Source organism: Mus musculus, chromosome 9, assembly GCF_000001635.26.
Source record: "Mus musculus strain C57BL/6J chromosome 9, GRCm38.p6 C57BL/6J".
Lineage (NCBI taxonomy): Eukaryota > Metazoa > Chordata > Mammalia > Rodentia > Muridae > Mus > Mus musculus.
Genome location: NC_000075.6, coordinates 58,237,953 through 58,262,734, shown reverse-complemented (window position 1 = coordinate 58,262,734; position 24,782 = coordinate 58,237,953). Strand labels below are relative to the sequence as shown.

Genomic DNA, 24,782 nt, shown 5'->3' with positions numbered 1-24,782 from the left:
TTCCCTGGAAAATCTGTTCCCCCACTATAAAAAGAAGCATAGAGCAGCCCACAGCTACCTCACCGTGACTTCCAGGGCTGTAAGACACCCCAGAGGAAGAGCTCCACACGCTCTGAGGGCCTGTGCCAGCCTCTAGCATTGGCCCTTGGCTGGGCAAGGTGCCTTGCAGACCCTCCATGGCCCACCATACCCCACAGCCAGCTGCACTTCTCCATTCCACACCGTAAATGTCACATTTATTTGTTGGAGGCTCCAAGCCTCTATAAGCACGGAACAGCAGGGCTCTCCCACATGCTGCCCTGAGCCCAGCTCCTTAAACATGCAGGATGGAGCCAGAGGATAGGACCCGGTGTCTTCAGGAGCAGACCCATAAGAAAAGCAAATTGTTCTATCACATGCCCTCCCCACCCAGCCTGTTCTGGCAGGGCCGCCTGGATCAGCTGCAGTAACCCTTTCTTGAGGGCCACCCTTCCTCACCTTCCCTTCCCTGTGATCTCCCTGAATGTCAGAGCCATGATCCATGTGCTTTGACCCTTCACATGCTGCCATTCAGAAGCTTCTGGGCTTCTCGTCTCTCCGGTCGGTCAGGTTATCAGCTGGGTAGGGCAGGCCAGGCTCTCTGTCTTCACTCTGTGTTCCGACTCAGCACTAAGCATTTGTTGGGGATTGAACGAGCAAAGGCCTGTCCAGAGGACTACCACAGGCTAAGGGGTGGTACACCCGACTCAGCTGTGACCAGCAGTAGATGTCTCCCAGCCTCCCGGGCTCCTCGTTGGGACTGAAACATCTTCAGGCCTCAGTTTTCCATGGCCCAAACCAACGCCTCCTATTCCAAGAGGCTTCTCTGGGTTGGCACCAGGTTCAGGGCTAGGTGTCTGATGGACAACCAACACGGCTACTTCAAGGCCTTGAGTACAGCCTCCAGCTTCATGACCACGGCCAGGTCACCCTTCACCTTCAGCCGCCCACTCATGTAGGCCCCTAAGGGCCGAAGTTCTTTGCTCAACAAGGCCTGCAAGTCTGCTTCAGCCATCTCCACCACCACGTCAGGGATGCCATCAGGCTCTCCATGTCCCACGCGGCCTTGTCCTGTTGAGAGGTAGTGTCAGCATCAGTAGGGGAATGCTATGTAGGGATGCCCCGGCACAGTAGGTGCGCCAGGTTATAGTGGCTTTAAGCCTAACTGACTGCCACTGCTTGTTGCTTCTGTTTGCAAATTTATGAATGACAAAGATATTAGGCCTGCCTTACAGGTTCACACTGGCAAGTAGGTAGTGTGCTCAGGGCAGAGCCCAGCATGTGACAGGTCCTGCTGTAAATGAGGGCTCCTGGCTATCAAACAGAGCTGTCTTAGTCGGTGTTAAGAGCACCGACTACTCTTCCGAAGGTCCTGAGTTCAAATCCCAGCAACCACATGGTGGCTCACAACCATCCGTAATGAGATCTGACGTCCTCTTCTGGTGCATCTGAAGACAGCTACAGTGTACTTAGATATAATAATAAATAAATCTTAAAAAAAAAAAAAAGACCATGGGGGAGGGCACAAGCAACCTGAGTGGGAAGGGAAAGGAAGGGAAGGGGAAGGGAAGGGAAGGGGAAGGGGAAGGGAAGGGAAGGGAAGGGAAGGGAAGGGAAGGGAAGGGAAGGGAAGGGAAGGGAAGGGAAGGGAAGGGAAGGGAAGGGAAGGGAAGGGAAGGGAAAGACAGAGAGGACAGCCACACCTGTAGTAAGGTCCAGGAAGTAGATACTCTGGGTGCCACTGGGCAAGATGACATTGAACTGGTAGCAGGCCCCAACCTGGCTGACCAGTGCCTCTGACAGGAAGGGTTGCAGGGCTGTGAGGAGCCCCTCAGCCACGGGCTGCTTCGGGCTGGGCTCAGGCCCGGCCCCAGCAAGAGAGGCAGGAGGTTCCACTTCATTTATCATCTCCAAGGTGTCTACACAGGAGGCCAACAGGGTTGGGAGTGGGGTGGAGGTGACAGAGACTAGGTCAGTGCTCTGCATGAGGTCGGGATCACTCTATCCCTTTGTGAAGTGTCTTCTTACAGCCCTTCATCCTCTGTGAAATTGCCTTCTCCCAAGAAGCTGCCTCTTGATTCCCAGCAAACAGCCCAAACCCATGTCGAACACACAGCCCTCCTTCCAGCTACCCTTCCAAGACTGTGGCTTCTTCTCACAGAGGCGACCTAGGGCCTCTACACACTTGCACACTTGGGCTCTTCTCTAAGCCCTCACTCTGGTCAGCTCTAGGCATGGGATAGACTGTATCAGCTAAGAAAAGCTGGAAGAAAAGAGCATGCCACACTCCTTACCTGGCCCTGGGGATGGAACATGTCCGACCGCTGAGTTCATACTTCCCCCTAGCAAGTGGAGGGCCAGCTGTTGGAGGGTGCTGTCCAGGCTGGGCACAGTCAGGCTGTCTTGCGGTGGCTGCAACACAGCCTCTACTGCCAGCTCTACACGGTCGACCTCCAGTCCCCAAGCTCTGGTCACGTCATTGATCTCCAGCTGAGGGCAGTGAGGGAAGAGGGGAGAGCACCCCCCTGAACATCTTCTCCGGACAACTCACTGTAGCCACACATGGACACGGAGGTCCCATATCCATGCTGGAGAAGCTTCCGGCTGAGGAGTCAGCAAGAAGCGCTGACCATTTGGCTAGGTGAGTGCAGGGTCAGGGAGGGAGGTGGGAACTCTTAATTAGAAGGAAATGGAACCTTCGCAGCAAATGCCAGACAGTAGGCTCTAGAACTTTCTACTTAGATTCTCAAGTATGGATTGGGGCACTGGGGAGAACTGAGGGTTCCGGGGAGCCTCTTCCTGCTCAGCTGGGTTTGTTCTAACAAGGAACCCCAGAGGGGAGTCTATAGACATGGTGGTGACCAACCAAGCAGACTCCCCTTTTGGAGAGAGATCCTGCTGGCTGCTGTGTAGAGACGGTGTTGGAGAAGGTTGGGAGTAGAGGAATGGTTTCACACTGCAGGCAAGAAGTGAGGAGGGACTGGGCAGAGGGCAGAGGGCAGAGGGCAGAGGACAGAGGGTGTGTGGTGAGGCAGATGCAGCAAGGGAGGCCTGCCTTGAAAACTCTTGTAAAAGTCACGGGAGGGGCTGGTGAGATGGCTCAGTGGGTAAGAGCACCCGACTGCTCTCCCGAAGGTCAGGAGTTCAAATCCCAGCAACCACATGGTGGCTCACAACCATCTGTAACAAGATCTGACGCCCTCTTCTGGAGTATCTGAAGACAGCTACAGTGTACTTACATATAATAAATAAATAAATCTTTAAAAAAAAAAAAGTCACGGGAGAAGGGAACAACAGGCTGTGCCATGGGTATGCATGGCACAGGGGTGGAGGAAGGCGGGCTCCTGGCATGGGCTTCTAGACATTCACCTGGAGAGGACACACAGGGGTGGACAGGGAAGGGGAACAGCTATTTTAAAACTGTTGGTTTAGTAAAGACGATTTACTAAGTTTCCAAAGGATAGAGGGGAGCAGGGTACATAAGCACCAGACTAGAGCAGTATTGCTGAGTGCCCTGGACTGAACTCTCCCGAGGCAGGGGACTGTCAAAAAATAGGAAGGCCAATGACAGAAACCTGGAGACTGGACAAACCTGGACAAAGCAGGGTTGGGAGGGAGGGAGGGAGGGGGCAGAGAGAGCCAAAGTAGAATGTTGTTACTAGACTGAAGTAAGGAGGGGCTGAGAAACACCCACTGCTCAGACCAGACAGGGGACACTGTGGTGACAGCAGAGCTACCTCATACATCGGAGGGAGAGGGCCAGAACCTTCTGGAAGATAGAGGAGAAGGGGTGAGAGCTTGAGTGAGGAGGTAGAGAGATTCCTTGGGATCCCTGGGGGAGAGGTGGACCAGGCACAGGCACAGGGAAGAGCTCCCAGGAGGGAAGCAGGAAGCGCAGTTAAATAGAGATGCAGAGGGTATGAAAGCTCTGCCTGGAGTCTCTTCTGACAGTGAAGAAGTAAGGCAGAGCACAGAGCAAGGGCTGGGGAGCCCGCAGAGGAGCAGTGGGGGGCCGAAAAGCTGTAGGCTGGAATGCAACTGGGGAGGAAGAGGGGAATTGCCTGCTAGGGATGCTCAAGTCCTGAGAATATAAAATAGAATACAGCTCCCGAGATTTCCTTTCTGCTCTGTTGGACCAGGAGCCAACTCATCCTGGCAACGGACCCTGGTGACTCTCATAGCCTAGATGGACTTTCTCCTCACTGACCGTTTCACACCAAAGCAACACAACTTCATTTAAGATCCATTTTATCAAAAAAAAAAAAAAAATCCATTTTATCTTCCTTTTTGGGGGTGGTGGTGGAGGGGAAATCTGAGACAGGGTTTCTCTGTGTAGCCCTGGCTGTCCTGAAACTTACTCTGTAGACCAGGCTGGCCTCAAACTCAGATATCTGCCTGCCTCTGCCTCCCAAGTGCTGGGATTAAAGGTATGCACCACCATTGCCCGGCGCATTTTTATCTTCCTAAAGATGAGTTAAAATGGGCTGTGCTTGTATGAAGGAAATTTGGTAGCACTGTCTTACCTGAGCTTGTACTGGCTAACACTGGATTAAAGGTAGGAGCCAATGTTGGGCTCTGGCCCAGCACTGTCCTTTCCCATGAATGGTTCTCAGAACCAAGTGGAATAATTTCTGAGCCTCAGTCCCCCTCCTCTACTAAAATGACAAATTTGGGCCCTCTCACAATGAAAATGGGAAGCTGAGCTGCCGCTGGGCAGGTACAGGGACTCCGTAAGGCATAAATCGCCAGCCTGGGACCAGAGGGCTCACTGATAGAATCTAGGATGCTCACAGCCTGGGGTTCCATCCCCAACTGCCATTGCCACAAAACAACAAAACAAAACAACCACTGTGCTATGAGGAGCACTGCTAAGGGCTGAACCCTGCTCAGGGCGGGTGCTCGCTGCAGGTGGATAAATGCTAGGCTATGCAGCAGACAGAACACAAGCTGGATATGGGCAGGACATACTACCACATGTGTAGCACACAGGAAAGATGAATTCCAGTGTACCTAATTTCTCATACACAGAGCAGGGACAGGAAAAAGACTCAAATGTTCCCATGTCTCTGTTCTGTTCCAAACAAGGAGAAGGAGAAGAAGAAGAAAAAAAAGCCAATCGAACCACATGTACAGGAATACCAAGCATTTGGCTGTACTCAGAGGGCTCTGTTCCTGCCACCCACCAGAACAGAAACTGTGGAGGGCTCAAGGCCCAGGGCGGTGATTGCAGTGGCAGTGTAGTGTAAAACAAAGCAGTCAGAGGCAGCGACCCAGGAGTTTCCACTAGAGACACATGCTCAAAATGTGCATGACCCAGGCCATCCTCTGCTCTTCAACTTGGGGTCTCACCTAGATTCTTTTCAGGTGGTTACAGTGTTGAGACGTAGTGAGCCAAGGCCCAGCTTAATCTGGCCCTCATTCAAAGAGACCTGGCAGAGAGAGCCAGGCCCTGCTGCCAGACCCTGGGCCCCACCTTGTGAGAAGCCACCTACCAGGAGCTGGTCACCGATCTTGAGCTTCTCCATCTGGATCTCCTGCAGTGGCCTTCTGAGCAGGGCCTTAGTCATGGCGTTGTGGGCTGTCATGCGAGTAGCTGTGTTCAGGTCCTTCACAGCCATCACGGATAGCACTGGGTCCCAGATGCGGAACTGGACATCAGCTCCCACCGACAGCACAGCCCCATCCTTAGAGGCCAGCTGTTTCAGAAGACCATGATAGAGATAACATTAAGAGGGCTGGAGGCTACTGGGAGGTCGTACACACCCAGACTATTCACCTCCCCCCCCCACCTGTCAGTCAGCTCCTCAAATGCAAAATGTTACCTCCAAGAAGGCAGAGCCAGGCACAGGTCAGTGCCCTGGTCTGCCCACAGTTCACTATGCACAGGCCTCATTTCTTTTGTGCAGTGCAGCTGAGAAGCCTCTCACCTTGCAAGGAGGAACGTTGAAGGCTCGGGTCCTCAAATCTACCCTCTGGAAGGAGTCAATAAAGGGCAGGAGAAGAACCATGCCAGGCCCCTGGGGGTTACGGATCCGGCCCAGTCGAAACACAATCATCCTCTCATAGGTGGGCACAATCTGGTCAGGACGGCAAAGGAAAGGGTTTGGAAGTGGTCAGCCTTGGCTGGCTGATGTCATTAGCCAGGTCTGCCCTCTCCACTCAGCCAGTCAAATGCCCTTCGGTGGGTGTGTGTAGTGTAGGCCAGAAGTCAACCCAGGCCACTTCCTATTTTTTTTTTTCCTCTGCCATGAGGTGAAGGACTTCCTGTGGTATACCCTCACCACTCTGATGCTCTGATGGAACACACTGGCTCAAGCCACCAAAGGCTGACACTCGTGAAGCTGAGAGCCAGACCAAGCTCACTCTCTAGACTCTCACAGTGACAAGAACACTAACACACTTAGCTGTGTTTAGATGAGAGACACCAAGCTCAGAGACAGACTTGCCCGTCAGTGAAAGGGGCGTGATCTGAAGACAGAGCTCAGTGATGGGCCAGCCATGTCTTAGTCCCCACAAGTACTGACTTGATCAGGGAAACTTCACCTCTGGGGCCTGAAGCTACACATGACTCATTCAACAGAACTGTTTGCTCTTGGATTGGCTGAGGAAAAGGCTAGGCTGCTCTAAGGAATGCCCTGAGGTTTCACTACTATCAGATCCCTGGATCGCTTTGATAAGAGGGGCCAGGTCTCACATCCCTGGTTACAGGACATTTGCTTCAGTGGCACTGTAGAGGTAGGACCTGGCTTCACCTCAGCGCTCCTTTCTAGACTCAACAAACACAGAGGCTTTCTAGGGACTTCACTGCCTAGGGCTATGCAAAGGGGAAAGCCTGCTTGGGCTTCACCTACCCTGAAGCAGTCAGATGTGTTGTTCAACTACATCTGTATCTTTCACCCTTACCTATTAAGCAACCGTTATGCAAAGCAAGACCTGAGTTTCATTATTCCATGCTTGCTGGGTATGCTGGGTGCTTTTCTTTTGATTGGATCTGAGCCAAAGGGAGGATGATTTTGCAAAGGAATATATATGTCCAGATTCCAGGACCTAGAAAACAATTTCTGCTCCTTCCTGGCTCCCGAGATGCCGTTGGTTCAGTCTGGGCTTCAGTTTATCCATCTGAAGGATGGGAACTGCCCTAGTTTCTCATGTTACTGGGAGAAACATCATGATCAAAAGAAACCTGGGGAGAAAAGAGTTTATTTGGCATCTAGGTTACAGACTATCACTGAGGGAAGAAACTAAAGCAGAAACTCAAGCAGGAAACTGGGGGCAGAAGTGAAGCAGAGACCACAAGAAGGATGATTAGTGCCACCACCCCCCACCTCCCCCATCCCCCCCCCCCCCACCTGACCTGCACCATCTGTGCATTTGCTCAGCTAGCTCAGGCCCAACTCTCTGCACCACAGGGGGTAGGGGTAGGCCCTCCTACACTAATCAAGCAATCAAAATGCCCCCAAAGACGTGGCCACAGGACTGAGCAATCCCTTAGTTGAAGTTCCCTCTTCACAGGCATGTCAAGTTGACAACCAGGATGAGCCATTATAAAATGAACAACCCTTGCCTTACCTATTTCCTAGAGGTGTGATAGCAGTTAGAGGCCAAATACGGGGAATCCACTCATCAACACCTTCGTTGTGCCTCCCCACTCCCCCACAGCATCCAGCCAGCCCTACCTTCAGAGCAAACCAGCCGGAAATGGGGAAGGTGAGCAGCAGCAGCAAGAACCCCAGGACACTGACGAGGCCATGGCAGAGACAGGAGGGCCAGCTCTCCGGCGCGTCTGGGGGCAAAAGAGCAGAAGCAACCACAGAACACCAGCTGGGCCTGGCAGGACAATTTCAGGCACCGTGTCCCAGAGTACAGTGGGCCATGTGTATGTTTTGCCTGTGTTCTGCCCCAAAAGCTCCCCATAGCGAGTTAGGGACCTCCACCATAACTAACCGGTACAACACCCTACAGGAGACTTTTCTCTCCCAGGTGAGAGCCACAGAATCTGAGAACATGATCCATTCGATTTCTCATTGCTGGACATAGCATGGACCAACAAGCCCTTGCCTAATGAGTACCGCCCACCCAAACCTGGAATAGAGAGCACTCATGCTGGGTGGAGTGGACACTGCTGGTGTTAACACATTCTACTGGCCACACCACAAGTATGCTTTCAAGGGGTCATTACAGAGGAAAGGCTTCAGCTACTAAGGATAAAACTAATGCTCACAAGTAACAGTCACAGTGGGACTAAAGTGCTAGTTTAGTATTTATTCCCACTTTAATGCCCTGAAAGAACTATATCTATATCTATATCTATATCTATCTATCTATCTATCTATATCTATAGTGTACTTCAATTCAAGCCTTTTGGCAGGAAGAACTAAGAATCCTGAATGGGTGTTGAGCAAACAGGCCCAGAATCTGGGGATGAGCTTGCTATCTGTTCTCTCCTCCCCAGCCCTAGACAGGAAGGTGACAAGAGACGTCTGTTCTATCCTTCAAGAAGCCCCTGCCTGCAGGACAGTCTAAGTCATAAACTAATTCCTGACCTCTTCAGGGAAGGAGGAATCCTAAGAACCGGGCAGAAGAGCCGGGCGTGGTGGTGCACGCTTTTAATCGCAGCACTTGGGAGGCAGAGGCAGGCAGATTTCTGAGTTCAAGGCCAGCCTGGTCTACAAAGTGAGTTCCAGGAGAGCCAGGGCTATACAGAGAAACCCTGTCTCAAAAAAAAAAAAAAAAAAAAAAAAAAAAAAAAAACCACAAACAAACAAAAACAACAACAACAAAAAAGAACGGGGCAGAAAATGGAGGATTCGTTCAGCATTGCCAAAGCTTTCAATGCACCGTCAATACAGGAGAACCACAGAGGACCAGAATACTCCAAGGACAGTCAGGCTTTGGAGAGAGGAAGCCAAAGCAAACAAGCCAGGCAGCTTGCAGGCCCAGCTTTCTGTTCTGTGCATCTTCACCAGGACACAGGAGACTCCTGCTCCCTGCGCTGCTACCCTAGGGCGACTCTTTTTCCATTTCTCTACAAATGCCTTGTGGGTTATGGCTCCCTCTGCCTAGGGCTCTGTTTTCTTTCTATGCATGATGGGCTATCCTGGAAATAGTAACGGGATGGGCTAAGATTAGGGAAGATGGGGCTGCGCGGCTTCCAAAGCTACAGCTGGTGCCGTAGGGAGAACAAATCGGTGGTAGCATCCCCACACCTTGTCTGGCACCCACTTCATATCCTATCCCCTTCACTCTCCTTCCTCCTAGAGGCAGAGAGTACAGGTCTTGGGGTGCCCCTCTGTCCGCGGTGCTGGGTAGCCACTCACCGGCCCCCGGCCCCACGCTGCCCGGCTCTGGGGACAAGCAGCCCTTCTGCGAACCCAGAAAGCCGAAGCTCGACTGCTGGAAACGATCAAAATCCCCTAAGGGCAGTGCCCGGTAGCCAGACCTTCCAAGCATGACTTCTAACCGGGACACGCCCCGATCCTCTGCTGGGAGACTGCCCTGCCCAGCCTGTGGCAGCTCCGCCCCTCCTCGTTCCCACTGCTTCCGGCTTTACTCCGTCACTAACAACAGTGGCTGAGTAGGATCAGGAATCAGGCCGGGTCCACCATGCCTGCCGCTCCACAGCACCCCCTGCGCTGGGAGGACCGAACGGCGGGAGCACAGTTTGGGGATGTGGCCTTGGTTCTAAGGTTGAGGCTTCCTGACCACCTCCTACCTGGCCTTAGGAAAGGAGGCAAGGAAGTTTGGCTTTAAAGGAGCATTGCAGGAGCGTTTTCTCCAGAAGCAGAGAAATGTTTTTGGCCTCAAACCATTCCTCCAAACTCAACACACTTATGAGTTATGGGTGTGCTTATCCAGATGTAGGATTTCTTCTGGTGTGGTCAGCAAACTGGTATTTTTTGTTTGTTTGTTTCCCCACAGCCAAGAAAACAGAGCCTGCCATACAGAGTCCTGTTCTTATTTGCTTAATGATGGCAGATCCAAGTCACTGTGGACAAGTTGAAGTCAGAAGGCCCCAACTTTGGTATAAAAGAAAAATTTCACATGCAGACACCCCAGGAATCCTGGCAGTGGATGGTGGTGGTGGTGGCTGCAGCAGCAGCAGCAAAGCATTACATGAGACTCCTTGATCCAGGCACTTGAGGTAACTTTGTCTTTCCGTGGCTTCAGAAAGCCCAAATGAAGGTAGAAAATATACCCCAGTAGGATGCTGGGAGGCTGGCAGGAGGCCATTTTACAAAGCAAGAAAAGACGAATCTTTCCCAGTCTTGCCTCCCTGGATCCTTGCCATAGCTCATTTCTAAGTTCCCCTGCCTATGACTGCTAGCCTGGCTAATTTTATGTCAACTTGACACAAGCTAGAATAATCTGAAAAGAGGGATCTCCAATTGAGAAAATGGTTGTGCTGTAGGCAAGCCTGAAGAGCATTTTCCTAATTTATGATTGACGTTGCAGGGCCCATTCCATTGTGGGTGGGGCCAACCCTGGGCTGCTGGTCCTGGGTTCATTAAGAAAGCAGGCTGAACAAGCCAGTAAGCAGCATCCTCCATGGCCTTTGCAGCAGCTCCTGCATCCAGGTTCCTGCCCTATTTGAGTCCTGGCTTCCCTCATTGATGGACCACCATATGGAAATGTAAGCAAAATAAAGCCTTTCCTACCCAACTTGCTCTTTACTCACGGTGTTTTGTCACAGCAATAAAAACCCTAAGATGAGTTGGTACCGGGAGTGAGGTTTTAATTAATTTCAAATGTAGTCAAGTTGACAACCCAGAATTGCCATACAAGTCCACCCCTTGCCAACTTGACACACAATCATATCTTCTTATCAATTTCCAAGTGAAAACATTAAGCAAATCATAATAATACCTAAACATGATATAACTATCTGACATACAATTACAAACACATTATATTTAACCATGTTATAATTACACCTAACCAGATAAAACTATCCCTCATACAACTGCAAATGCATTGCAAATTTAGAGTAGATGCCAGGCGTGACGGTGCACGCCTTTAATCCCAGCACTCGGAGGCAGAGGCAGGCAGATTTCTGAGTTTAAGACCAGGCTGGTCTACAAAGTGAGTTCCAGGACAGCCAGGGCTGTACAGGGAAACCCTGTCTTGAAAAACCAAAAAAAAAACAAAAAACAAAAAACAAACAAACCAAACCAAACAAACAAACAAAAACAAACGAACAAACAAAAAATTTAGAGTAGATGACAATGTCCCTTGAGGGACATTCTTTTTTTTTTTTTTTTGAATTAATTAATTTATTTCATGTATGTGAGTACACTGTCGATGTCTTCAGACACACCAGAAGAGGGCATCAGATCCCATTACAGATGGTTGTAGCCACCATGTGGTTGCTGGGAATTGAGCTCAGGACCTCTGGAAGAGCAGTCAGTGCTCTTAACCCCTGAGCCATCTCACCAGCCCCCTAGAAACATTCTATTAGTATCTCAGACTTCAATATGATAACCATTGACATTCTATTAATAGATGTTACATCACATAATTTAAAAAATTGAGGAAAGAAAACACAAATATTTGTACACAATATAACTGATCTTGGCCTAATTTTTTAAAATATTTACTCAAAATATTTATATGAGTACACTGTAGCTGTTTTCAGACACACCAGAAGAGGGAATCAGATTCTATTACAGATGCTTGTGAGCCACCATGTGGCTGCTGGGAATTGAACTCAGGACCTCAGGAAGAACAGTCAGTGCTCTTAACCGCTGAGCCATCTCTCCAGCCCTTGATGGGCTAATTTTAAAGGCCAAGGGATACTGGTCAGCTTAGATGTATGGCCTCCACAGTCTCCAGGATGTTGGGTCTCCCTTTAGAACCCATCTCACCACAACTCTAAGTTTACAAAAGCAGGAACCTGTTACCATCCCTTTTAATCAGTTTCACATAGGAACAGAGAATAGGCACATAGGGGCCAGAAAAGTGGGTGGGAACAGACTGAAGTTAGAAGCCAAAGGCACTGGCCAATGAGAGTGTCAGCAGGTGTGTGTTTTCCTCACCCACTAGTTTCTGGATTGCTTTTTCTTGGTCAAAAAGCTAACTTTGTATCTCTTGTTTTCTTCACCACTGCTGGCCAGCTCTCCCCTTGCCTCCCTGTTGTCTACCTCTGTACGATGCACAGTCATCAGACCCATTCAACGCTGTTCTGTCACCACGGTCCTTCCACTGACTCAGAACTAACTCTGTGTCCCACAGTTACTTCTCATAGGCCACCTGCCTCAAGGTCATTCAAGAGACGCAGCTGACACGCTGTAAGAAACCCTTCACCAACTCTCAGATCATATGTAGAATCGGTCCATTTCTCACCGTATGATTCATCTCATCTTCTCTGGTATCACTTCGCAGGAGCCCCATCTTAAATCTGAAAATGGCCCTGACTACTTCCCAAACTGGCTCTCCTGTTTCAGACCTCCACTCCTTTCCAAGTGTTTGTCTCTCTTTAAAATGTCTGAGCAGCTCTGAATTCCTGGTCATTTTCTATCTCATGCTCCATTCTCAGCTGAGGGATGCCTTTCCAGGCAAACCCATCCCAGTACTGAGTCGAAGTCTCCACTAGGGTGCACTTGGGAGGCTCTCTCAAAGAGGAGTTTATTTCTCTACCTGGCTTTTAACTAGAAAGACATATAGCTGTGGAATGAGTCCAATAGCTCACAGACAGGGAAAAGCCTGTCAGCTCTGTTTCTCTCCTGGTGTGCATGCTGCGTACGTGGCCGGATCTTTCCTTGTTCTGCTAATGAGCCATGCCCGCATGCCGGGCTTGTTTACTTGCTTGTTTGGTTAACCTTTCTGACTCTACCAGAGTTACTTCCATAGCTCCCTAGTCTTTCTCTTAACTTTGGAAGGGAGATTATAGAACCAGCCTCTCCGCCCCTAGACCCGCCCAGCCCTGTCTCACTTCCTCTCGGGAGGCGGGCTCTCCTCGGGCAATCTCTCGCTCAGTTTTCTGGCTCAGATCTGAGACCCATTTCCCGCCTTCACAGACCTAATCAAGAAATGGAAACTGAACCAGTTTCCGTGCAGAAGGTACCTGCACCCCCTGGATCTCCCTGTCGACAACAGGACTCTGCCCTGACCCCCACGCCCACCATGCCTCCCCCAGAGGAACCCTCCGAAGACTATGAACACAGCCAAAGCCCTGCAGAGGTACTACTGGGTTAGAAGGTGTAGGGCTATTAGGTTTTTTTATTCGTTTACTTTGGTCGAGGAGTTGAGGATGAAGAAGGTCGTTATAGAGAAGTAAGTTAATGGGTTAGTGTCCTAAAGAGACACCAAGGTCCTGACCCTCCTGGCTGGGCAGAGGTAGAACTGATAGCCTAGAGTAAAATAGGAACAGGGGCCCGGCGGTGTGGGGCACACCTCTAATCCCAACACTTGGGAGGCAGAGGCAGGTGGATTTCTGAGTTCAAGGCCAGCCTGGTCTCTACAGAGTGAGTTCCAGGACAGCCAGGGCTACACAGAGAAACCCTGTCTAAAAAAAAAAAAAAAAAAACCGGGATGAGTTGGATTGTAACTGGGGATAGTTGGATTGTAACTCCTACTCCCTGAAGCCTTGCCTGAAGCGCCTACCTCAGATGAAAGACTATAGTCCTGTGGAAGGCCTGGCCAGGAGTCTTATTTGCTCTGGCCTGGAGCTAAAGGCATGTCCCAGACTTGGCAAAACTATAGTCGCCCTCCCTGACCCCCACACCAACACTTCCCGTTTTTCAGCTGTGGTTGCACATCCCAGGAGCAATAGTGCTTGGGATGGTAGGGCTGGAGGGAGGATGACAAGTTCCAGGCCAGCCTAGGCCACAAAGAGAGTTCAAGACCGCTGAGGGCATCACAGCAAGACCTGTTTCAAAACAAAACAAACAAACAGACAGAACCTGGCTCAGACCAAAGTGCCTGCTAAGACCAACAGGATTCACACAGCTGCTTTCTCTTTTGATTTTCATCAATTTATTTTATGTGTATGAGGTTTAGGGATTTATTTTATTTTATCTTTTGGAACACAGGGTCTCACTCTGTAGCCTTGGCCGGGCTGGAGCTTGCTTTGTAAGCCAGGCTGGTCTCAAATTCATAGAAACCACCTGCCTGCCTTCTGAGCTCTGGGATTAATGTATGCGCCACCAAGCTCATTTTCCTAAGGAAGCCTAGTTCATGGCCTTCCTGGGAGTATTGCCTCAACCTTCCATACTCACCCTGGAAGGAACTACCTCCATCCCATTATTCTTCACTCATTTTTCCCTTCACAAAAAACACAAATAAGGTCACATTGCCCTAACTTTTTATTATTAGCATTATATAGCTAAGGATTAAAAATACTAGTTGACATTTATGGGTACTTCTCTCTCTCTCTCAATCTCTCTCTCTTTTTTTTTTTTTTTTTGGTTTTTCGAGACAGGGTTTCTCTGTATAGCCCTGGCTGTCCTGGAACTCACTTTGTGAACCAGGCTGGCCTCGAAATCGCCTGCCTCTGCCTCCTGAGTGCTGGGATTAGACTTATGGGTATTTCTCATGTGCCAGGCACCATGGTATTGAGCTCTTTGAACAGTAGCTCCACCTTCTATACCTATGAACTAACTATTATTATTTTATATGACATGACTGGAATTACACAATATTTCTAATTTTATGGCAGGCATATTATTTCACCATGTCTTCAAGGTTCATCCAGGTTGTTGAATGTATCAGGATTTCATTCCTCTTTCAGGGTGAATACTATTTTGTTACATTTGCAGACACATTTTGTTCATGCGTTCATGTGCTAAGGACACTTGGGTCACTGTGACTTTTGTGGGGGTGTTGCTAGGCACATTAGTATATAATTATATGCTTGGATATTTTTTCCAGTTCTTTTGAGTATATATATGGAAAGTGGAAGCTTGGTCATACGGTAGTTTAAGTCTAACTTTTTGAGGGTCATCCTGCCAATTGTGTTAAGCACTTTATATGAAGTTGATACTTTTCCAAACTTGAGTCCCTTAAATGCAAAGATGTATCTATCCTATCTTGTATCTCAGGACCTACTAGTGAGTCTAATGATAAGCAGATGGGTGCCCGGTAAATTGTGCAGTGAGAGCTGCAAGGCTCGAAGTAAATGAGGAACTGGGGTGCCGATAAGCCAGGACATGATCCAATGACTCCCAGGAATGGAATGTGAGGTCCTACCCTCTCCAATCTCCAGCTGAAGGGATGGGCGGCCAGTGGAGGGGACAAGACGTCTGGGCTTTCTGTAGGCCTCACTTCTCTCCTTGGTTCACTAGCAAGCCATACAGGAGGAATTTCAGTTTCTGCGCTGCCCGAGCTGCCAGGCCCAAGCCAAGTGCCCCAAACTGCTGCCTTGCCTGCACACGCTGTGCTCCGGATGCCTGGAGGCGCCTGGCCTGCAGTGCCCCATCTGCAAGGCTCCTGGGCAGGCCGATGCTAATGGGGAGGCCCTGGATAACGTGTTCTTCGAGAGCCTGCAGCGGCGCCTGGCGGTGTTCCGGCAGATCGTGGATGCTCAGGCTGCGTGCACCCGCTGCAAAGGCTTGGCCGACTTCTGGTGTTTCGAGTGTGAACAGCTCATTTGCAGCAAGTGCTTCGAAGCACACCAGTGGTACCTCAAGCATGAGGCCCGGCCCCTGGCTGATCTCCGCGACAATTCAGTGAGCAGCTTCCTCGACAGTACGCGCAAGTCCAATATCTTCTGCTCCAATACCAACCACCGCAACCCTGCGCTGACTGAGTAAGTGGAGCATCCTGGAGTCAGGGGGTGAAAGCTTCAGGGAATTGTCACTCAAAATGGGCTCCGCTGGTTTATAGTCGTTTCTAATGACCCTTTGAAATATTATATATAGCTTCAGAGTCATCTTTGCACCCATACCTAGTTTGTCTTTAGGATGAAAAAATTTCAGAGTGCCATTGCAAGTGATATGTGAAAACAGTAGGTTTTAGTATGTGTCACCACCGAACTTTAGATGTCTTAATAGTGGACATTTCCTTCGGAGGCCCCAGGGAATCTCAGTAAGGCTGGATGTTATTATTGGGGCAGGAAAATAGTGTTTGAAAAGTTGAAACTATGGCATCAGGGAGTGCTATCTGAAAATGACTATATGCAAAGAACAAAGAAAGTCACTTATAATTATTTTTGTTAAGCAACATATTTTCTATTTATGTAGGGAATATATTTATATGGCTCACAAACAAAATTTATACTAAAGAAAAGAGAGTGCCATCTCCATTCCATTCCTACCTGCTTAGTTTTCAACACTTTACCTCCATTCTCAGGGCAGCTGCCATGGCTAATTTGGAATGCTTCTTTTAAGTTTCTTTGTGAATAAAATGCAGGTCGGGTAACCTTATCAGGACTTGTATCCACCCTTTTAGCCAATATGGTAGTGTATGATAAAGGAACTTTTGACCACTCAGAAGCAGATTGCTTGAATAGGAACTAGTAGTTTTTGAGGAATCAATGGGAACCAAACCGCTTCCTCTTTTGGGGCACTCCTTGACCGACCGAGCTTCCTGCCAGCTTCATCAGAGGAGTCCTGCCCCCACCCCATTCCTCTGCAGCAGGTACAGCTGCTGAATTTGCATTTCATGGCACACTGTTAAGATCAAATGGCTTCTCTCTCTTTATTAGCCCTGGAGTTCTCAATCCTTTGTGAATTGTCTGTTTGGTGCCTTCTTTTCTTTTCCTTTGAGGAGTTCTTCCAGGTCCCTCTGTAAGAATCTATTGTGGTAATATTTCACTTAGTATGTGGTATCATATTTAAAATAACTCTTTAGTTTTAGGGGATCAAATGTGTCAGTTTTCTGTCTTACAGTGTATGACTTTGAATCAGTCCAAGAAAGAGCTCACACCTATGTATAAAATAATCTCTTATATGATCTTTGGTCTTTTAATATGATGAATTAAAATCAGTGTCTTTTCTTTGAACTAGATTTTGGTTCCTAGGAGGAAAAACTCAACTTGAATTATGAAAATTAATTAATTAATTATTAATTTTGTTCCTAGCTGGGTTATGTTTTGAAATATTTTAATTAGGCTACTCTCTGAAACAATAAGTACAATCAATTTCTAATGTAGTTTGTATGGGCTTTGCATTAGGTTTTCCTGTCTGCTTTATACTCTATATCTCTTTAATTTGAAATCTTCCATTTTTTTGAGCATGATAATGCAGTTCTCCATCTTAATAGAGGAGATGATTGACACCACCTCCCTCCCAACATCACCACAGAGAAGTGATCGGCTTTCCACAAATGCTAAGCCACTTCAAGATTACTCATAAGTCAGGATGCCTTCAATACTAGCATTGGGGTAGCAGAGGCAGGCAGATTTTTGTGAGTTTGAGGACACTCTAGTCTACACAGCAAGTTCTGGACCAGCCAGTACTATATAGTGAGACCCTGCCTTTAAACAAATTACTTATAATGCTAAAAAAATTAATGGGGGGGATGGGGGGCAGGGAAAAAAGAAAAAAAATTTGTAAATAGCTTTTGTTTGTTTGTTTTGTTTTTGTTTTTTTGTTTTTCGAGACAGGTTTTCTCAGTGTAGTCCTGGCTGTCCTGGAACTCACTTTGTAGACCAGGCTGGCCTCGAACTCAGAAATCCGTCTGCCTCTGCCTCCCTGTAAATAGTTTTTATACTTTAATATTTGGGAATACTGTCTGTACAGGTACAATATAGACTGTGTGTATGTGTGTGTGTGCATGTGTGCACTTGAGTGCACATACAAGTGCATGTGTGTGCTCATATGTAGAGGCCAAAGAACTATTTTGGCTGTTGTTCCTTTGTCACTATCTTGGGTTTTGTTAGTTTGTTTGTTTTGTTTTTAAACTGGTGGTTATGAAAAACGTTATTTTTTCCACCAACCTCAGTGCCATAAATAACCCACAATTTGGGCTGGAGAGATGGCTCAGCAGGTAAGAGCATTAACTGCTCTTCCAAAGGTCATGAGTTCAACTCCCAGCAACCACATGGTGGCTCACAACCACCCCAATGAGATCTGATGTCCTCTTCTGGTGTGTCTGAAGTCAGCTACAGTGTACTTATGAATAATAATAAATAAATCTTAAAAAAAAAAGACCCCACAATTTGCTTTTGGCCACAAGTCAAAATAAACCACTCTGGCCTTTGTCATTGAGCTGACATGCCGCTTATGCTGGAGAGTGGCACAAGAGCTGGTTTTAACCTGGGGTCTGCCTTCAGGTTCTTGGCATTTGATTACCATGCCTTTGGCATGGGTTGCTTCAGCCCACCATCCTGTCATACCTGTAGTGAGCAGTGTTCTCTATTAAGTGTTGGAATGTGAGAACTTATAGAACCAGCCTTGCCCTTTTGGGAACCCTGTGGCAGACCAGCAGGAAGCAGCTAAGGTCACAGAGTGACAAGGTAGGAGCCTGTCTTACTAACCACCCAACTGTGTTTTCACAGTGACTCTGATTACACTGCCTCTTTTGTTGTGTTTCCCTTGACACAGTCACCTGCTTAGGACACTGATAGCTACTGTGTGGGCAGAAGGAAGAAGGAAGGAAGGCACATAGGTCTAGATTTTAGAAAACCACCTTCCCAGCCTGGACAAACAGGGAGAAGCTTCTAAGAGGGTGTCATATTGACATAAAGTAGCAGTGCTCCGTGGAAGGAAAGGCGAGCTGAACAGGGACAGGAAAGGCGAACAGGGTTTGCAAGAAGTTACTATTTCTTTTTCCCTTTTATGATTTTTCTAGACAGTGTTTCTTCGTGTAGCCCTGGCTGTCCCGGAACTGGCTCAGATTGTTCAGGCTGACCTTGAACTCACAGAGATCCTCTGGCCTCTGCTGGGTTTAAAGGTGTGACCACCACGCCCAGTGAAGTGATGATTTTATTCCACTCTTTCTGGAGCACTGAACCTTTTCTCTGCTTGCTCCTTGTTTTCATGCACACACAGAGGTCTTGTCATTGAATAGCTATAGTGTGTTAATGAGACAGGGGACTACACTGTGCTTGAATTTATGGGTCCCTGTACTCTGATTCTTTGTCTAAAGTGGGCAATGCTGGCAGCTCCAAAGCCAATATTTATTCATTTAGCTGCATTCTTATCTCTATTTTACTCCTGTTCATAAAGATTTTGGCAGGACATAATACCATATGTTGGATATCTTCAGAAACTAAATAAAGTGTAGGATCTGGAGGGAAAAGGAAATCGCTTAGGAAATCAAGGTCTGTGAGAGGTGGCCGAGGGCTTGGGGGGACAGGACATGACTGGGTCTCACACTGTCAGAGCCCGAAGGAGCTGGAGGCTCACCTGAGAGACCTTCCACCCATGAGTGATAGGGATCTAGGGCTGTCTGGATATCAGAGCTTAAAGTTTGGGTGGGCTTGGGCGGGAATTCATTCAGGGCCATCAACGTCTATAGCCGTATGGAGAAAAATGAAAGACTTGCTAATCACATTAAAGAAGTGTGTGGGATGGAAGACCCAGGGGAAAGTCTTCCAGATGAGAACCTGAGATGGTTGGCAACAGGTGACAGACAACAAGCCAGCCCCCGGCAGGAACCAGTGACATACAGAAGCAAAGCTATGACAAAGCTGAGAAGAGTTGGTTGCTGTTGAAGGGAGATGTGCGGATGGTACTGCTTAGGGACTATAGTGCGGTAAGCAGGTGCCAGAGGTATGCCAGAGGTACGAACTTGAAGGAGACTCCCTTCCTTGCCTGGCCTGAATTAACCCTCTGGGAGAATCTACCCCAGCTTTGTACCCTGGGTACCTAGCAGCCACTTCCTTCCAGCCCTGCCTGTCCCCACCCTATGTCCCCACCCACTCACACCCTGTGCAATTTTTAGTGCGTTGCAGCTCAGTGGTGTTACTAAGTTTGGTTTCAGGCAACATAACAGAAAAGATAGGAAAATGATTCCTTTCTCGGGTTTTATATGCAGTTACCCAGGAGACTTGTTTCAGACCCAGTAATAACCATGGTCCATTTGGTAGGATGCGATGTGTATAAGAGAGATCCCCCTGCACATCTGGCCCTTGTGGTGTTTCAGAGAAGAAACAAGGATTTTAAAATAACTCAAGGAAGATCAGGGTTGGCTTGTAAGCCCCTGGGGAGGCTGCTCTCTCCCCTCCAGCAGCGGTATTGGACTTAGCTGCTCAGCAGAGATGGGACGTGAGACCTTGGCCAGTGTAGAAGGGTGGTTAACAGTGAGACTTACTGTTAATTAAGTTTATGAGTTAGGAATCAATGTTGAACCATAAAGTGAAACTAACTGGAACCATATCTGTCTCTCTGTCTATGCAACCAGTAAACAATCAATTAGGGAGGCATCAGTTTACTTTGCGCTAGGCACGGAAACTGCTATTGCGGAGCAAATGAGAACTGGTGTCTGAACACACAGCTTTTGATCCAAAGGTTGTGCTAGGTCCACACTGTGCAGGGCTCCCTGGCAAGGAACCTAGGCTCCGGAGATAGCTTTTCAGATACTGTGCTGGGCAGTTTGAAGTGGGGAGGCAGGGGTTCCTTGTATCTCTTTGTGAGGAGGATTAAGGAAGCCTTGATAAAAGAGTCTGTCTTTAAATGGTACTTTGGAGAAGTATGTTGAGTTCTATGAGTTTCATGAAAAACAATTTGTAAAAATGAGCGAGAACTGTTTACTTAGCTTCTGGAGTGTAAAATGGCTAATAGCCCACTTAAGCCAGGAAGGTGGTCTGGCTCAGGCCTGATCTGGGCCTGGTTATACACACATAGATCTGCCACCAGGACGGCTTTGTATTCCTGTGGGCTGGCTTTCTGCCAAGGCCACTCCATTTACAGAAGGCTCACTCCTCAGGGTTGCCCGGGGATTGCAGGTGCTGAGAAAGTTACACATAGCCTCGAGTCCTGGGGGTGGGGGTGGGGGTGGAGCGGGATGGACAAGAAACTGTTGTGCAAATTCAAAGCTGAGTCTGAGTGTTATCTCCTGTGGGTCCAATTCTCTCCTTGAAAAGCTGCTATGCTAAGTCGTTCTTACTCAAAGCTTGAAGCTGTTTCCTCCTCAAAAGGAAGTCTGATTCCATCCTTTTCTCAGAAGGAGAAACACCTTAAATGTGTCTCAGGAAAATGGCTACTGCAAAGAAATCAAAGAAAATAAAGTGCCAGATATGATCAGAAATGAGGGCAAAGGAATGAGGGCAGAATGGGGTGTTGTGATTCGATTCCACCTTCTTCCCTTCCTCATTAGAGCACCCGCCCATCTTCTGAATCCCTGACCCTCAGCTAAGACTGTTTCCACTGCCCAAAGGAGATTGAAATGGGAGGTTATAGGAGCTAACTTAGATGGAGGCCAATCCCACCCAGGCACAGACCAGGATGAAAGGTTCCTGACTGCAGAGGTTGGGCTCTCCTGCCCTGCCAGCCTGCAGCTAGCCGAAGGATCCTGCAGGTTGCTTGTTTAGAACTCAGACTGGTTTCCCTTTAGAACTGAACTGTAAAAAGGAAGCCTGCTGCTAAAGCAACGTAGAGTTTCATTTTCCCTGAATTTAACAGAAAAGCAAATTAGAGTTGCCAACTTCAAAGTATGTATGTTTAGGGGCTGGGGACATAGCTCAGTAGTAGAGTGAGTAGCTACTGAGTTGCATGAGCCTTGGTTTCAATTCCCAGTAACCAGAAAGGGGAGAAAGGATGGATGGAAGGAGGGAGGGAGGGAGGCCACCCTTCCATAAAGATTCCTCCAAGATCACCTATTTTAAACTTCAATGCCTAGATTTTAAAAAATTATTGGAGAGGCTTTGAAGATGGCCCAGTGGGTCAGAGCACTTGCTCCCAAGCCTAATGATCTGAGCTGATCCAGAGGCCTCAAGGCACAGAGAAGTGGGTCCTGCACATTGTCTTTTGATCTCCACACACAAAGTGTGTCCTCTGACCTACACACACACACACAGACACACACAGACACACACACACACACACAGACACACAGACACACACACACACACACTGGAGATGGATGGAACTCAGGGCAGGTGATCTCTGCCTCTGAGCTACAGGCCGTCCACGCCCAGATTCTTTGTTTCAGTTGGGCTCCCCAATGAAGGGATGCTGTCAGTAAATATTTTCTTACAAGGAGGACTTTTGTGTTCCTAGTTGTTTGAGTTTCTTGATTTTGAGAATATTGATAGCCGCTCTTAGACTTGAGCGTTGTCTAGATGTGGTGTTCACGGGTCACACTCTCTTTCCTTGTGAATGTACACACTGCTGCATTTTATGCGTCAAAGAAAGCAGAAGTCTAAGGGAAAATCGATTTTCTTTTTCTGTTTTTGTGCGTGTAAGCGTGTGTGCAAATGTATGTGTGTTGGGGGTGAGTGTGCTCAGACGTGTACACGTGGAGGCCAGAGGTTAGCGCTGGCTGGCTCCCCTCGATCTTCACCTTACTTTTTGGGGCGTGGAGCTCAGCCTCTGCATAACTTGTTCTGAGCTTTTCCCACAGGTGCTGGGGGAAACTCAGGTCCTCATGCAGCAGCAAGTTCCAAGCCATCTCCCCAGCACCCCCTTTTCTGTCCTAGTGCCCAAAGGTGTTTCTTATTCTTGGAAGTTATTAGTTAACGAATGTGCTGGCTAGTATGTTGACTTGACGTAAGCACTCATTGCTGGAGAGGAGGGAGCCTCAATTGAGAAAATGCCTTTATAACACTGGGCTGTAGGCAAGCCTGTAGGACATTTTCTTGTTTAGTGGTTGATGCAGGAGGGCCCCGTCCATTGCAGATGGTTCCATCCCTGGGCTGGTGGGCCTGGATTCTATAAGAAAGCAGGCTGAGCAAGCCACAGGAACAAGCTGTAGGCAGCATCCCTCCATGGCTTTTGCATCAGCTCTGGCCTCCAGGTTCCTATCCTGTTTGAGTTCCTGCCCTGACTTCCTTCAGTGAGGAAAGTGCTGTGGAAGTGTAAGCCGAATAAACCCTTTCCTCCCCGAGTTACTTTGGTCATGGAGGTTCATCGCAGCAATAGAGTCCTGGCTAAGACATCCAAGATGTCTTGTATCAAATTATTCTAGAACGTGACAGACTCCATGTGTCTAAAACTTTCTGCTTATTTCAGTGACATTACCCTCCATTACTGGATTTCCTCCGTTTCTTCCCTACCTTTTTTTTTTTTTTTTTTTTTTTGCTTTGCTGCCACAAATACCACACCTCTTACTTTATTATTTTTAAGTGTTTTCTTATTAATAACCTAACAATATCATCACTATGCTTTGAAGGGAATTTTCTTAACATCATTTGCATGGGTAACAAAGATTAGAACTACCATATATAGGTAAAGCCACATAATAATCATTTTTCTATCTTATTTGATAATTCCAGACTTGCTTCTGTCACAGGGAACCACTGACTATTTTGTATATCACCAGATTCTGTTAACGTTTAATGATAAATTTTGGTCATTGAATTTTGTAACAAATTCCTGGCATAACATACCTTATATTTTGGACATATTTTGCCAAAGCTGTTAAGATTAGCATGATAATTCAAGATGGGCATAAATAAATGGCGATACATGCTATCATTATTATCTTAGTCTCTTACTGAATATCCATCCAGCTTTTTTTAAGAAAACAAAAACTTGGGCTGGGGAGCCATTTTACTATGGCTCAGCAGGTAAGAGCACTCACTAACTGCTTTTCTGGAGGTTCTGAGTTCAAATCCCAGCAACCACATGGTGGCTCACAACCACCCATAATGAGATCTGATGCCCTCTTCTGGTGCGTCTGAAGACAGCTACAGTGTACGTATTTATAATAATAAATAAATCTTTTGGCCAGAGCCAGCTGGGACTGAGCGAGCGGGGCCGACCAGAGTGAGCAGGGTTGACCAGAGTAAGCAGAGGTCCAAAATTCAATTCCCAATAGCCAGATGAAGGCTCACAACCATCCAGTGTGTACTCATATACATAAAATAAATAAATAAATCTTAAAAAGAAAGAAAAAAAAAAACTCATGGCCTTAACTAATTATTTGGATATTCTATTTTGCTATCTTTGTTTAGTGGGAATAGAATAGATTTAAGAAAAACAATTTAAGCCGGACGTGGTGGCGCACGCCTTTAATCCCAGCACTCGGGAGGCAGAGGCAGGTGGATTTCTGAGTTCAAGGCCAGCCTGGTCTACAAAGTGAGTTCCAGGACAGCCAGGGCTACACAGAGAAACCCTGTCTCGAAAAACCAAAAAAAAAAAAAAAAAAAAAGAAAGAAAAAAAGAAAAAATTTAATCACTATTATTGTCTATAGAGTAAAACGTGTCTTATCTTTTGTGTGTATGACCATGTGAGTGTATACATGATTGTGTGTGTGTATGTGTGTGACTGTGTGTGTGTGCATGACTTTGTATGTGTATGTGTGTGTGACTGTGTGTGTATGACTGTGTGTGTGTACATGATTCTGTGTGTGAATGACTCCGTATGTGTATGTGTGTGTGACTGTGTGTGTGTGTGTGTGTGTGTGTGTGTGTGTACATGATTCTGTGTGTGTGCATGACTCGGTATGTGTATGTGTGTGTGACTGTGTGTGTGTGTGTGTGTGTGTGTGTGTGTGCATGACTCGGTATGTGTATGTGTGTGTGACTATGTGGTTGCATGACTGTGTATGTTTTTGTTGGCTGGAAGTTGATGTTACTGTCTTCTCAGTAGCTTATTGTTTGAGACAGAGCTCACTAATTCAGCCAGCCTGACAGGCTGCAAACTCCAGAAATCCGTTTGTCTCTGCCTCCTCAGCACTGGGATTACTGCTGTGGACCATCATGATCATGTTCTTCCCCCCTCCC

General features: G+C 47.7%; 2 protein-coding genes across 16 annotated transcripts in view; one reads left to right on the top strand and one right to left on the bottom strand.

Moving 5' to 3' along the window:
• Positions 1–210: 210 nt before the first annotated feature.
• On the bottom strand, positions 211–9,575 carry Stoml1 (stomatin-like 1). Of its 5 annotated transcripts, none has more exons than NR_028146.1 (8): positions 9,336–9,571; positions 7,695–7,801; positions 6,922–7,201; positions 5,946–6,095; positions 5,511–5,714; positions 2,313–2,508; positions 1,722–1,937; positions 211–1,089 (listed from the first exon to the last, which is right to left on the bottom strand). NR_028146.1 is itself a non-coding variant. In XM_006511404.3 (8 exons), the coding sequence occupies exons 4-8, from the start codon at positions 6,072–6,074 to the stop codon at positions 896–898; spliced, it is 939 nt and encodes a 312-aa protein (XP_006511467.1). In that variant the 5' UTR covers positions 6,075–6,095; positions 6,922–7,201; positions 7,695–7,801; positions 9,458–9,569; the 3' UTR covers positions 215–895. The 5 variants fall into 5 exon arrangements, 4 of the variants coding, with proteins under 4 accessions (NP_081218.3, XP_006511467.1, XP_006511465.1 ...); XM_006511404.3 differs by having other exon boundaries at positions 215–1,089; positions 9,458–9,569; NM_026942.3 differs by lacking the exon at positions 6,922–7,201.
• A 3,363-nt stretch (positions 9,576–12,938) lies between these two features.
• Pml (promyelocytic leukemia) overlaps positions 12,939–24,782 on the top strand; it is a 32,618-nt gene continuing 20,774 nt past the window's right edge. For 8 of the 11 annotated variants that reach the window (XR_003947816.1, XR_003947814.1, XM_017313212.2 and 5 more), the window contains exons 1-2: positions 12,939–13,194; positions 15,297–15,760. Coding sequence is in view for 9 of the 11 variants with exons in the window: in XM_017313212.2 (XP_017168701.1) it covers positions 13,045–13,194; positions 15,297–15,760 (614 nt within the window). In the remaining 2 variants the exon portion in view is untranslated. The remainder of the gene's footprint in view (positions 13,195–15,296; positions 15,761–24,782) is intronic. The other 3 variants (NM_008884.5, NM_001311088.1, NM_178087.4) reach the window with 1 other exon arrangement.